The sequence below is a fragment of the Lagenorhynchus albirostris genome, chromosome 20 (assembly GCF_949774975.1).
Source record: "Lagenorhynchus albirostris chromosome 20, mLagAlb1.1, whole genome shotgun sequence".
NCBI lineage: Eukaryota > Metazoa > Chordata > Mammalia > Artiodactyla > Delphinidae > Lagenorhynchus > Lagenorhynchus albirostris.
Window position 1 is genome coordinate 30,599,163 of NC_083114.1, and position 12,960 is coordinate 30,612,122.

The 12,960-nt window shown below is 38.4% G+C and overlaps 1 protein-coding gene across 14 annotated transcripts in view; it reads right to left on the reverse strand.

Annotated features, from left to right (window-relative positions):
- The window catches only part of TRIM37 (tripartite motif containing 37), a 151,156-nt gene that overhangs the window by 53,353 nt on the left and 84,843 nt on the right, over positions 1 to 12,960 (reverse strand). For all 14 annotated transcript variants that reach the window (XR_009537529.1, XM_060133971.1, XM_060133969.1 and 11 more), the window contains one exon: positions 8,916 to 9,224. Coding sequence is in view for 13 of the 14 variants with exons in the window: in XM_060133971.1 (XP_059989954.1) it covers positions 8,916 to 9,224 (309 nt within the window). In the remaining variant the exon portion in view is untranslated. The remainder of the gene's footprint in view (positions 1 to 8,915; positions 9,225 to 12,960) is intronic.

Sequence of the window (12,960 nt, forward strand, 5' to 3'; positions counted from 1 at the left end):
AGCCAGATACAAAAGGCTTCATATTGTGTGATTCCATTTATATGAAAAGTCCAGAAGCAAATCCACACAGACAAAATAGATTAGCAGTCATCAGGGGGATAGGGGGAAGGGGAAGATGGGGAATAACAACTCATGGGTATGGAGTTTACAGCAAGAGTGAAAGCAGCTCTTTTGTCCCTTTCCTGTTTGCCCATTTCTGTTCCCCTCTAACCTTAAAAGAACCTAATTATAGGAATGAGATCACTAGGCAATTTAACCCAACTCTTGACTTTTGCTCTCCTGAATGCACACCATGCCTTGTTGATTCTTTTCCTAGAAAAAAAGAAGTAAGAATGAAGAATTTAGCAGTTTAAAAAAATGACTAGCTTTCTACTCCCAACAGCCCCCCTAAGCAATCCTGCTTGGGATCACTTGGGCAAGATAACATCTGAAGGGAGAGCCAGCCAATGTGCACACAAACTGGAGAATGATGCAGAACCCAACCTCCTGCCTCGATGATTCACTGAGGTTCCCCCCCACCCCCCCACCCCATTTTTCCCCTTAAAAACTGTCATGGCTGGGCTTCCCTGGTGGCGCAGTGGTTGAGAGTCCACCTGCCGATGCAGGGGATGCAGGTTCGTGCCCCGGTCTGGGAAGATCCCACATGCCGCGGAGCGGCTGGGCCCATGAGCCATGGCCGCTGAGCCTGCGCGTCCGGAGCCTGTGCTCCGCAACGGGAGAGGCCACAGCAGTGGGAGGCCCGCGTACCGCAAAAACAAAAACAAAAACAAAACAAAAAAAAAAAACTGTCATGGCTAAGCATGATCTTCGCAGTTGGCCTCTGGACACAAGTCTACCGTCCCCCCAAGACTGCCGGCTTTTCTGATTAAAGCACCTTTCCTTTCTACTGACACTTGCCTCTCAAATTATTGGCTTTGGAGCAGCAAGCAGCCGAACCTAAGTTTGGTAATAAGAGGAGGGATGAAAATGTCCTAGACTTAGATAATGGTGACTGTCACACAATTTTGTAAATATACTAAAAACTGCTGAATTGTACATCTGGGGAAAAAAGGTGCTGTGAGAAAAAATTATGACCAATTTCTCCACTGCAAAGTATACATAAACTATTGGTTAAGGGAAAAAAATGAAGAAGTGATGCATTAACAGAAACAAAGGCAGAAATTAACATAATAAAAAGAAGACAGTAGATGAAATAAATCTAAGAACTAGGTCTTTGAAGACATGAATAAATGGACAAGCCTCTAGCAAGTCAAATCAAGGGAAAAAATAAAACACAAATAAGCAATGATATAACTGAAAAAGTTAATATCCCATATGCAGAGGAAGTTTCTAAAATTTAAGGGAACAAATGACTTTATACCAATACATTTATCTAATAAAATTAATTTCCTAGGAAAATTAATTATGAAAACTGATTTAAGAAGCAGCAGAAATATGAGACCAATAAACACACAGAAATGAAAAAGGCTGTTAAAGTTTTATCCCTGAAAGAACCACTAGATAGTTTTATGGATGAGTTTCATTACACTTTTAACGAGCAGATAACATGTTAAAATAATTTTACAGCATAGAAAAGGACAAAAGCTTCTGAATTTATTCTACGAGATTGGCATAAATTTGGAACTCAGATGTGTTAAGGATAGTATAATGAAACTATAGCTCAATTTTACTTATTGACTACATAGTCAAGAATCCTAAGTATTAGCTAGGACTTCCCTGGCAGTCCAGTGGTTAAGACTCCACACTTCCACTGCAGGGGGTGCAAGTTTGATCCCTGGTAGGGGGAACTAAAATCCCGTATGCTGCGCAGCCAAAAAAAAAAAAAGAATCCTAAGTATTAGCAAACTAAAAACAGCCAGTACAGTTAACCCTTGAAGAATAGGGGATTAGGGACGCCAACCCTCCACGCAGTCAAAAATCCAGGTATAACTTTAGAGTCGGCCCTCCTTATCAGTGGTTCAGCATCCAAAGACCCAGCCAACTGCGGATTTATTGAAAAAAATCTGTGGATAGGAGGACCCACACAGTTCAAAACCATGTTGTTCAAGGGTCAATGGTATATTAAACAACTACAAACCAAAACCAAGTAGAAAGACTCATTCTAGAATTTCAAGAATGGTCAGTATTAGATAAATAATATAATTCTCTGTGTTCATAAAGTAACAGGGCAAAATAATATGATTGTTTTGACTGACAATAAAAAAGAATTTGACATAATTCTACACAACTTCTTGACTTAAAAAAACTCTTAGTAAGTAGTGTTGACTGAAAAAAATGCACACCCTAAAAGTTGAGAATTATGTTTTATTTGGCGGAGTTTCTGAGGACTTCAAGCCTGGGAGGCAGCCTCTCAGAATAGTTCTGAGGGACTGTTCCAAAGAGGCAATGGAGGAGCCAGGATATATATGGGTTTTTTCAACAAAGACCAGGTAGTTGGCACATCAAAAGATTACAGTCAGTTACAAAATATCAAAAAAACCAAAAAATCCCACAGATATCTCAAGTTAATGAATTAGCACTTTTCTACGTATGGGAAGATGCAAGAGTCTGGGCTAATTGAAATCATTCCTTTCTTTCTCATCCTGAATTCCCTCAGGACTCTCCCATTCTGAATTTCCTCACGCAGCTGCAACATCCTTTGTTTACTGATATGGCACACAACATTTTTTCATTCACAGTAGGAAAAGAGGTAGTTTGGTGTAATGGTGAAAGCCACAGGCTTTAAGGTTCAAGTTCTTAGCTCTGCAATTACCACTGTGAAACTCTAGGACCCTTTAATGCCCTGTGCCTCAGTTTCTTTATCTGTAAATTGGGGATAAAAATAACTTGCCTCATCGAGTTGTTGGGATTAAGTGAGTTAATACATGTGTCTCAGAATAGTTAGAATGATACCTGGTACACAATAAACACTTAGTAAATGTTAACCATTATAGTAAATGTTAACCATTATTGTTGTTAGGAATAGAAGGATATATTTTTCAACTTGATAAAAACTACCTTTTGAAACATATAACAAAATTCGAACTTAATGAGATTAAGAACTAAAGGAATTCCCAAACAGAGTTGAAAACATTACAAAAATTCTATAATTGCTATTAGTTAACATTGTTCTGAGGTCCCAGCCTAGACAATGCAATATGAAAAGTAAATAGGCAGGAAAGGAGTGGATAAACGATGACTATTTCCTGATGATATGATTGTCTACATAGAAAATTCAATATAATTGACTAAAAAACTTAACAATTTAAAAAGTTCACTAAGTGGGTTGAATACATATTAAAACCAGTAGTCTTCCTGTATGTCAGTAACTAATAATTAGAAAATATTATGGGGGGGAAAAAGAGATCCCATCACAACAGCAACCTAAATTATAATATACCTAGAAATTAATAACAAGATACATGCAGAACTTATATGAAGAAAACTAAAACTCTGAAGAAGTATATGTCCATAACAGATGACTTGAACAAATGGAAACACCACATTCCTAAATTTGAATGTTTTAGTACTGAAAAGATGTCAATTCCTCAAATTAAATGTTAATTAATGCATTAAATGTAACACAATTCCAGTCAAAATTAATTTCTGGAAGAGTAAACATGTAAGAGCCATCAAAGAAGTTTTGAAAACAAAAATAAAATGAAGGCTACAATAGCTACGACATGGAAGCAACCTAAATGTCCATCAACAGAGGAATGGATAAAGAAGATGTGGTACATATATACAGTCAAATATTACTCAGCCATAAAAGAGAACAAAATAATGTCATTTGCAGCAACATGGATGGACCTAGAGATTCTCACGCTGAGTGAAGTAAGTCAGACAGAGAAAGACAAATATCACATGATGTCGCTTATATGTGGAATCTAAAAAAAGGCTACAAATGAACTTATCTACAAAACCGAAATAGAGTTACAGATGCAGAAAATAAACTTATGGTTACTGGGGAGTGGGGCTGGATAAATTGGAAGACTGGGATTGAGACATACACACTACTACATATAAAATAAATAACTAACAAGTACCTACTGTATAGTACAGGGAACTCTACTCAATACTCTGTAATGGCCTCTATGGGAAAAGAATCTAAAAAAGATTGGATTGTATGTATTTGTATAACAGATTCACTTTGCTGTACAGCAGAAACTAACACAATATTGTAAATTACCCCAATAAAATTTTTTGAAAATTAAAATTAAAAAAAAAGAAGGCAAACATACCACAGTATTACAAACTATAAAACTACAATGGTTAAAAAAGTGTGGGTCTGGTACACAACACAACAAATATCTGGTTGAACAATATCAAATTGCTGTTTTTATATGTTAGAAAAAAGTTTCATGGGACTTCCCTGGTGGTCCAGTGGTTAAGAATCTGCCTTCCAACGCAGGGGACGCGGGTTCGATACCCGGTCGGGGAACTAGGATCCCACATGCTGAGGGGCAACTAAGCCTGCGTGCGCAACTACAGAGCCCGTGCACTCTGGAGTCCATGCACTCTGGAGCCCGTGCGCCACAACTAGAGAGAAGCCCGCATGCCACAACAAAGAGCCCATGTGCCGCGACGAAAGATCCCGCACACGGCAACTAAGACCTGATGCAACCACAAATAAATAAATAAATATTAAAAAGAAAGAAAGAAAGAAAATGGTTTCTTGGGAATTCCCTGGCAGTCCAGTGGTTAGAACTCTGTGTTTCCATTGCAGGGGGCACAGGTTTGATCCCTGGTCAGGGAACTAAAATCCTGCAAGCCGAGTGGTGTGGCCAGAAACAAACAAAAAGTCTCATACTGGCAATTTCACCTGGTTCAATTCATTCTATGAATGAATTTAAAAACAGAACTATGTAAATACGGCAATTTGGTCTATAATATAAAGGATGAGTTCCATATTGTTGAACAGAGCAGATTCTTCAAAAAACATGTTTCGTGGGCTTCCCTGGTGGCGCAGCGGTTGAGAGTCTGCCTGCCAATGCAGGGGACACGGGTTCGTGCCCCGGTCTGGGAAGATCCCACATGCCGCGGAGCGGCTGGGCCCGTGAGCCATGGCCGCTGAGCCTGCGCGTCCGGAGCCTGTGCTCCGCAACAGGAGAGGCCACAGCAGTGAGAGGCTCGCGTACCGCAAAAAAACAAAAAAAAACAAAAAAACCCCACAAAAAACATGTTTCGTTTGGGTGGGTGGGTAGGGCAGGGGGGTGGATCACTGAACTTATTACCTCACACACCACCATGGAAAAAACAAATTACATATGGAATAATGACCTAAATGTAAAAAGTTAAAAAACAAAGCTAGAACTAATAAGTGTTGTTTTTATAAACTTGGAGTTGAAAAGGCCTTCCAAATAAAAACATTAAATCCCCAAACCATGAATACTATTAATAGAGCTTGAAATTTAAAAATTTAAAATTTCACGTTTAGCAGAACACAAAAACAAGTGACAACAGGGGAAGTATCTGCAGAAATATGTAACAAAAACTTTTTGCAAAAGTCCATCCAAAAAGCATTATTTCTTTTGGTTTTAAATTTTCATTTCCTTGACAACTAGATATGGTTGAGTATCTTTTCATACATTTACTGCCGTTTTGTATTTCTACTTATGTTAACAACCTAATCATAACCTTTACTCATTTTTCTATTATACTGTCATCTTTATTTAAGAGAATCCTATGTATTTGGCAATTATCCCCTTTCCTATTCATCTCTACTGTATTATTGCCATCAGTACCAAGCATTAATATATCCCATTTTAATAAACACACATATGGAGAGCCCAGAAATAAATCCTCATATACATGGTCAACCCAAGTATCCATCAAAAGATGAATGGGTGAACAAATGAGTATATACACACAGTGGAATATTATGCAGCCATAAAAAGGAAGAGAATATCAGTATCAGCATCCCACAAGATATTCCTTGTGTCTGTTCATGAAACATCTATTCTTGAACAGATATTTGCACTGAATGGTACAACATGGATGAACCCTGAGAAGCTTATGCTAAGTGAAATAAATCAACCACAAAAGGGCAAATACTCTATGTTTTCACTTATATGAGGTACCCAGAGAAATCAAATTCATACAGACAGAAAGCAAAATGGTTGCTGCCAGGAGATGGGGGGAGGAAGAAGGGAGAACTACCGTTTAATAGGTATAGAGACTCAGTTTTGCAAGATAAAAAAAAAAGTTCTGTGGATGGATGGTGGTGTTGCTGGCACAACAACGTGCATGTACTTAATGCCATTGATAGGTACACATAAGGTGAAGATGGTAAATTTTGTTTAACAAAATGTGGTAAAATTTACCATAATTTAAAAAAAATTTTTTTAAATTAAACAGAATTAGCATATGAACCAGCAATCCCACTTTAGGTATACACCCCAAAAAACTGAAAGCAGAGACTTGAACAGATATTTGCACACATGTGTTCATAGCTGCATTATTCATGACAGCCAAAAAGTGGAAACAACCCAAATGTCCATCAACAGATGAATGGGTAAACATAATGTAGTGTGTATATACATATATATATATATATACACATACATACATACATACAAGGGAATATTACTTGGCCTGAAAAAGAAATGAATTTCTGACACTTGATACAATATGAAGAAATTATGCTAAAGTGAAATAAGTCAGACACAAAAAGACAAATATTGTATGATTCCACTTATATGAGATATCTAGAATAGTTAAGTTTATAGAAACAGAAAGTATAATAGTAGTTACCAGAGGGTAGGGGAAAGGGGGAATGCCCAGTTACTGTTCGAAGGATATAGAATTTCAGTTTGGGATGATGAAAAAGTTCTGGAGGTGAATAGTGATGACTGTTGCACGACAGTGTGAATGTACTTAATGCCACTGAATTGTACAGTTAAAAATAGTTAAAATGGGGCTTCCCTAGTGGCGTAGTGGTTGAGAGTCCCCTGCCAATGCAGGGGATCTTGCCCTGGTCTGGGAAGATCCCACATGCCGCGGAGCGGCTGGGCCCGTGAGCCATGGCTGCTGAGCCTGCACGTCCGGAGCCTGTGCTCCGCAACGGGAGAGGCCACAACAGTGAGAGGCCCGCATAACGCAAAAAAAAAAAAAAAAGTTAAAATGGTAAATTTTATGTTATGTACCACCAAAAACACCCAGGTCCCAGGTAAGAAAAGCATATATGTTTAAGAAAATGAAAGAAAACAACACAGAGATAACAAACTCTTTGCTGACTCCACAACCCCTCCAGGGACCACCCAATTTATTGTGACAGTTCTTGAAGGAGCTGCGCAGACATGCTCTGCTTTCTCACCTCATTCACTTCTGCTATACCCGTAAATGGAAATGGTTCTTAAAAGGGTCACCCGCCCTTCATTTTGACACCTCTCAATGATACAACCACTCCACTGTTTTGAGATGCATTTAAAAATTTTTTTGAGATTTCATTTCTTCTAGTTTTTCTCTGCCCTTAATGATTGCTCTTTTCAATTTCCTTTGCTGGCTTCCCCTTCATTACCAGGCCTTTAAATATTTAAGTGCCCAGAACCAAAATTTCTCCATTTAAATTCCCTTCATACTTGATCCCTGGCTTTAAACAACATCTGATACTGTTGACTTCCAACTGTTTATATCCAGCTTTAACCCCATATCCTTCAGACTTATGTAGCACTCAACTGCCTATGAGATATTTACTAGAGTATCTAGCAGACATCTCAAACCTAGTATGTTTAAAAAAGAACTCCCGACTTCCTGCCCCTATGGCACAACAATCCCCATACCTTCTTTTTCCTTATTTGATTTGTGTCTCAATTAATGACACCACCTGTCACTAAGTTGCTTAGACCAAACACTGAAACATCATTCTTAGTTTTTTTCTTTCCCTTAAACCTTTCTTACGAGGTTTGTGGGAAAGAACTGAGCCCTCCTGGTCTAAAATATCTACTGTATGTAATAGATTAACTTCTGTCCTATGTATCTAGAGTAGTACTAGTTATATACCATCCTTGGGAGAATTAAGAAAGGCTGGAAGACCATGAGCAAGCCCACCTACCCAGTGTAGTAACTCCAGAATAAGTCACCGTATTTCACACAAGCTATTGTTACAGGCTGTTTACTGGTCTCACAACTCCCACTCTCAACCCTTTTCAGACCCTTCTTCACACAACAAAGAAAGTCATCTCTGTAAAAAGGTATATCAGATCATAAACACCCCCCTGATTTTCATTCTCTAGAGACTTTCTCCTAAAATCAGAATAAAACTCAAACTCCTTATTGAGGTCTTATAAGACCTACCTGACCTAGATCCTGCCTACCTCTCTGACTTATTTCCTGTCACTCTCGCCTCTGCTTAATTCACCATGTTCAGCCCAAATGGTCTTCCTTCGAGCCTTCAAACATGCAGAGCAAATCCTTTATATGGGACTTTGCATTTTCCATTCTGTTTACCCTGAAGAATGCTTCCCCCAGATCTCTGCATGGCTGCCACCTTCTTAACCTTCAGATATCAGTTCAACTGTTGCCTCCTGAGAGACTTTCTGACTACCCTAACTAAAATAGCACACACCTCACTTGCTCTGCCCATCTCACTCTGTTGTTTCCTTCACGCACTTTTTGCCAACTGAAATTATCTTTACTTGTCTACACATTTTAACGTCCAATTCCTATCACATGAATACATGAATGCAAGATCCACGAGGTTAAGGATTTTGTCTTGTTTGCTGACCCATATAGAATAAGCAACCAAGAAATGTTAGCTCCATTACACAGCAGAAAATACAGAGTCAGTTTTGGATGGGAGAAAAGGCTGTTTGCATTTGTAGTCTTAATTCATTGTGAGGGAGATGTTTGAATATTATTATTCTGAAAATAACCTGTCCTCTAGCTTCCCAAATGACACATGGAGAAATAAAACTAATAGGATCTTTTTCACTTACAGTTTCGTATGTAACAACTGGCAACTGATGACCTTGCCAAGAGCTCCATTCCCAAATCCTGTAATCTGCTAGAGTTCTCGGTTCCACATGCAGCCAGAGCTGCCTGGTCAACAGAAAGAAGGCCTGCCGGCATGTCTCCAGAAGCAGCATTGCTGCTTTTTATTTCTGGAAGTGTATTCTTTACATCAGTTTTCATACATCGAACTTCAGCTATTTGAGTTTTGAGTCTTTTTAGCATCTTTAAATCAGAGGGAACTCGCCACATTGCCTGCTGCTTCCTTTGGTCTTTATCTTTTCGAGAACACGATGCTTCAGAGAGAAAGTGACAAGTCATGTTAATATAGACTTTAACATTCATGAAACCATTCTATACTGTGACTATAAGCAAATTTGAGGTGTAAATAACTTAAGGTGATTTAGGTGGTATCAACATAAAAGCATGCATTAAATCCCATTAATGAAAATAAAGACAGACACAAGTATCCTACTCTATTCACACCTACAAAGTTAAAATCTGGGTCACATTATAATCACTCAAATCTGAATTATGTATTTACTTCTAAAAGTTTTAAAAGCTGCCCTACTGCCTGGGCTTTCTTCTTTATAGTTTTCCACTTTTCTCAAATTTTCTATACTGAGCTTTTATTATGTTCACAATAAAAAAAAACAGAAAAAACATAAACCTAGAAGCCACTTAGTCTAATATGCTATACATATTATATAAAAAATGTATGCTAACTGAATTGAAAAAACTGATTTACTGAACTATCATCCAATGTAGATACAGCTATTAAGTGCCATGGAATATCATAAAAAACTAGTTCCTTGTCACTGAGTCTTTGCAGCCACTAAACTAACAATGCTTTCACTCTTCCAAGAGAAAGTAGTTAAAGTTGTTTTTAATTTCTTTTTGCCCACCCAAATGTTAAGAAGAGAGAAATGACCAAGGAAAACACACACTTTCTATGCAGGAAGAGCAAATGAGGTAGATATTTTGGAAATCAAAGAACATTATGACTGACGCAAAGCAAAAAGAAACCAAGTTCCCTACCCAAAAAAATAACACACACACACCCCAACAAACAGGGGACCAACAGGTACCCTAAGTAGACAAAAGAACAATTCGGAATGATAGCTGAACCTGCTTACACACTGTAACAATCTACTGCCATATAACAGGGCAAGGTAGCATCCTAGTGTGTGCAACAGCTATCACCCCACTTCTACCATGCGAAAATAACCCAGATTGTGTTCAGGTATTAGGTGGGCAGCAGTGTGCTCTGGACGGTTAGGTCCATCCTTTGTTCGGCCCCAGAGGATATGAGTCTAGGACTGGTCTAAGCTCATTCCTCTTTGAGCATTTAGGGTGGGCACATGACTCAGAGTTTCAGCCAAAAGCTGGGGGGAGCGGAGGCAGAGATTTTCTATCCTGATAGGGAGATTTTATTATGTTGGGTGATACAGATAATAAGTAGAGGAGCTTGAATTCAAACGAAGGAGTCTGCCTCCAAAGTCAGTGATCTTAATATTAATAACTTTGCTCTCCAGCGTCACGGAATAAGTCTCTTTTCCATCCATTCTTTTCTTTCCTGCTAGTAACATATTCTTGTGAATAAATGATGTATGAAGCTGTGGCAGTCATCTTATTGCCATGACAGAAGAGGCAAGAGAACTGCAGGAAGACCATCCCTTGCCCTGCCTTTAAATACCTGATGAACCTGGAATCACTTACCTCCAGACTTAATATGCATAATAAAGTGCCTTTATTATTATTAGCTAAGCCACGATTAGCAGCATTTTGTTACTTGCAGTTGAAAGCAAGAATAAGAGAGAGGTTTTAGAAATCCAGGATTTGGTTGCAGATCTACCATTTAGTTGCTGTAACTTCCTTTAAGTCCTCCAACTTCTGAGTCCACTTATTATTTATTTGTAAAATGAAGACAATAATATACATGTAACAGGATGGTTGTGAAGCTCAGAAGATTTAATGTCTGTGAAAACACTCTGTAGCACATTTCCATTCAACCCATTGTCCACCAAGATGTCAGGGCAGTTTTCTAAAACCCAAATCAGATATTACTTTCCCGCTTAGATTCACTGAGGAAAGCACCAGCATGGCACACAAGGCCCTACATTATCTGATTCCACCTTCACTCTCAGTGGCTTTATCTTCTGCCTCTATCCCAAACATATCCAATCTTTGGAACTGTTTGCATCTCTAACATACCAGCCATGTTCTATCTCGCTTTCATCCTTTTTACACGTCCTCTTTCCTTTGCTCTACTAACCCAAACTCATCAGGTGTAATCTGAAATGTCTCCTTCTTCAGGCACCTAAACCACCAGCTGCTCCCCTTCTTTCAAATCAATTCTCACCTAATTTTGTAGAGCACAGGGAGTCCACTTCTATTACAGCACTTATCACATTACAGTAAGGAAGACAAACATGCAGAATGTGAACAACTTAAGGGCTGAGATTACATCTTAGTGATCTTTATATTCCAGGCCAAGCAACCTATGGCACAAAATACTCAAAATGTTTTGCTAAATAAAATCTTTGTGGCTCCCACCTCCCACCCCACATCCACCTGGACTTAAATATGAAAACCTGTATTAAACCACGTGGTTCGGTTTATTATTACTAGAAACTGACAAGAATTTTTAAAAGTAGGAAGCCCAAATGGGAAAATACAAAACAGACTTAAACAAACCTCCATCATCTGAAAAATCAGTTAATAAACAATTACTGAGTTTGTTTCAAATGCTAAGCACTGTGCTACGCAGAGGATATAACAGTGAACAAGACGAACACCCGGTCTTTGCCCTCACAAAGCTCTCAATCCACTTCAGTACTGTGTGGTTAAGTGCTAAGACAGGAGAGTGTAAGGTGCTGTGGAATTTCACCAAAGGAACCTGACAACTTAAGGATACTTACTGCACTGAAGATGAGAAGCCTTCCTGAATTTGCCAAGTTATAAGGTTAATAGAACTGAGAGTCTCAGCTATAACACTTCTTTCATATCACTCAGTTGTACCTTTCAAGAACGACAATTCTCTACAGCTTCTCCTCCAGACTTCAGTATCTGTCAATGCTGCCACCCTTCTGGTCACCTAAGCCACTTCAGAGTCCTCCTTACCATGTTACAATTAGTTGCCAAGCCCCATAAACTCTACCTTTACAAGCATAACTGTTTGCTATAAGTAAAATCTTAATTATACATTGCCTAGGTTAATCTGTTCCCTAGAGGTTAAGTACAACTTTTATAATGTCAAAAGATTCTGAAGACCTTATCCCAGCTCCACATATTTTTAAGCATATAATAATTGAGAAAATACACAGAAATGTAGGAATTTGTCCTCTCATACTAGGAACCACAAATAAACTTCTACAACTATACCCTGATTAGATTTTCATGTCTGATAGCTTTCTCAGCCCTGCAAGCTTTCTAAAATACAGTTTGAATCAAACTACTCCTAAACTAAAACAATGGTTCCCCACTGTCCACTATGAATAAATTCCTCAGGCAAGCATGAAATGCCTTCCACAGAACAGATCCAACTTGACTTTCCACTTCTATTTACCACTACATGTACCTTAAAATCTAGTTCGGCTACATTATCTGTTGTTCAAACCCTGATGCCCCTTACGATGTTCTTTCTATGGCACAGTGGTTAAGAACAAAAACCTGCAGTGAGTCTGATACATGATAGGTGTTCACTCAATATGTGTTGAAAGAAACAAAAGGATAATAAAGGAAAATTAAGAACAACTCTATGCCAACAAATTTGAGAATCTAGATGTAATGGACCAATTCCTTGAAAGGCAATCTGCCAAAACTCACACAAGAAGAAATATACAATATGAATAGGCCTGCATCTATTAAAGAAATTTAATCAGTAACTGATACCTTTCCAAAACAGAAAGCATCTGGCCCAGATGGGTCCACTGGTGAATTCTACCAAACATTTAAAGAAGAAATTATATAAATTCTCTACAATCTCTGCAAGAAGCAGAGGGAACACTTCCTTACTCAATCTATGAGGTC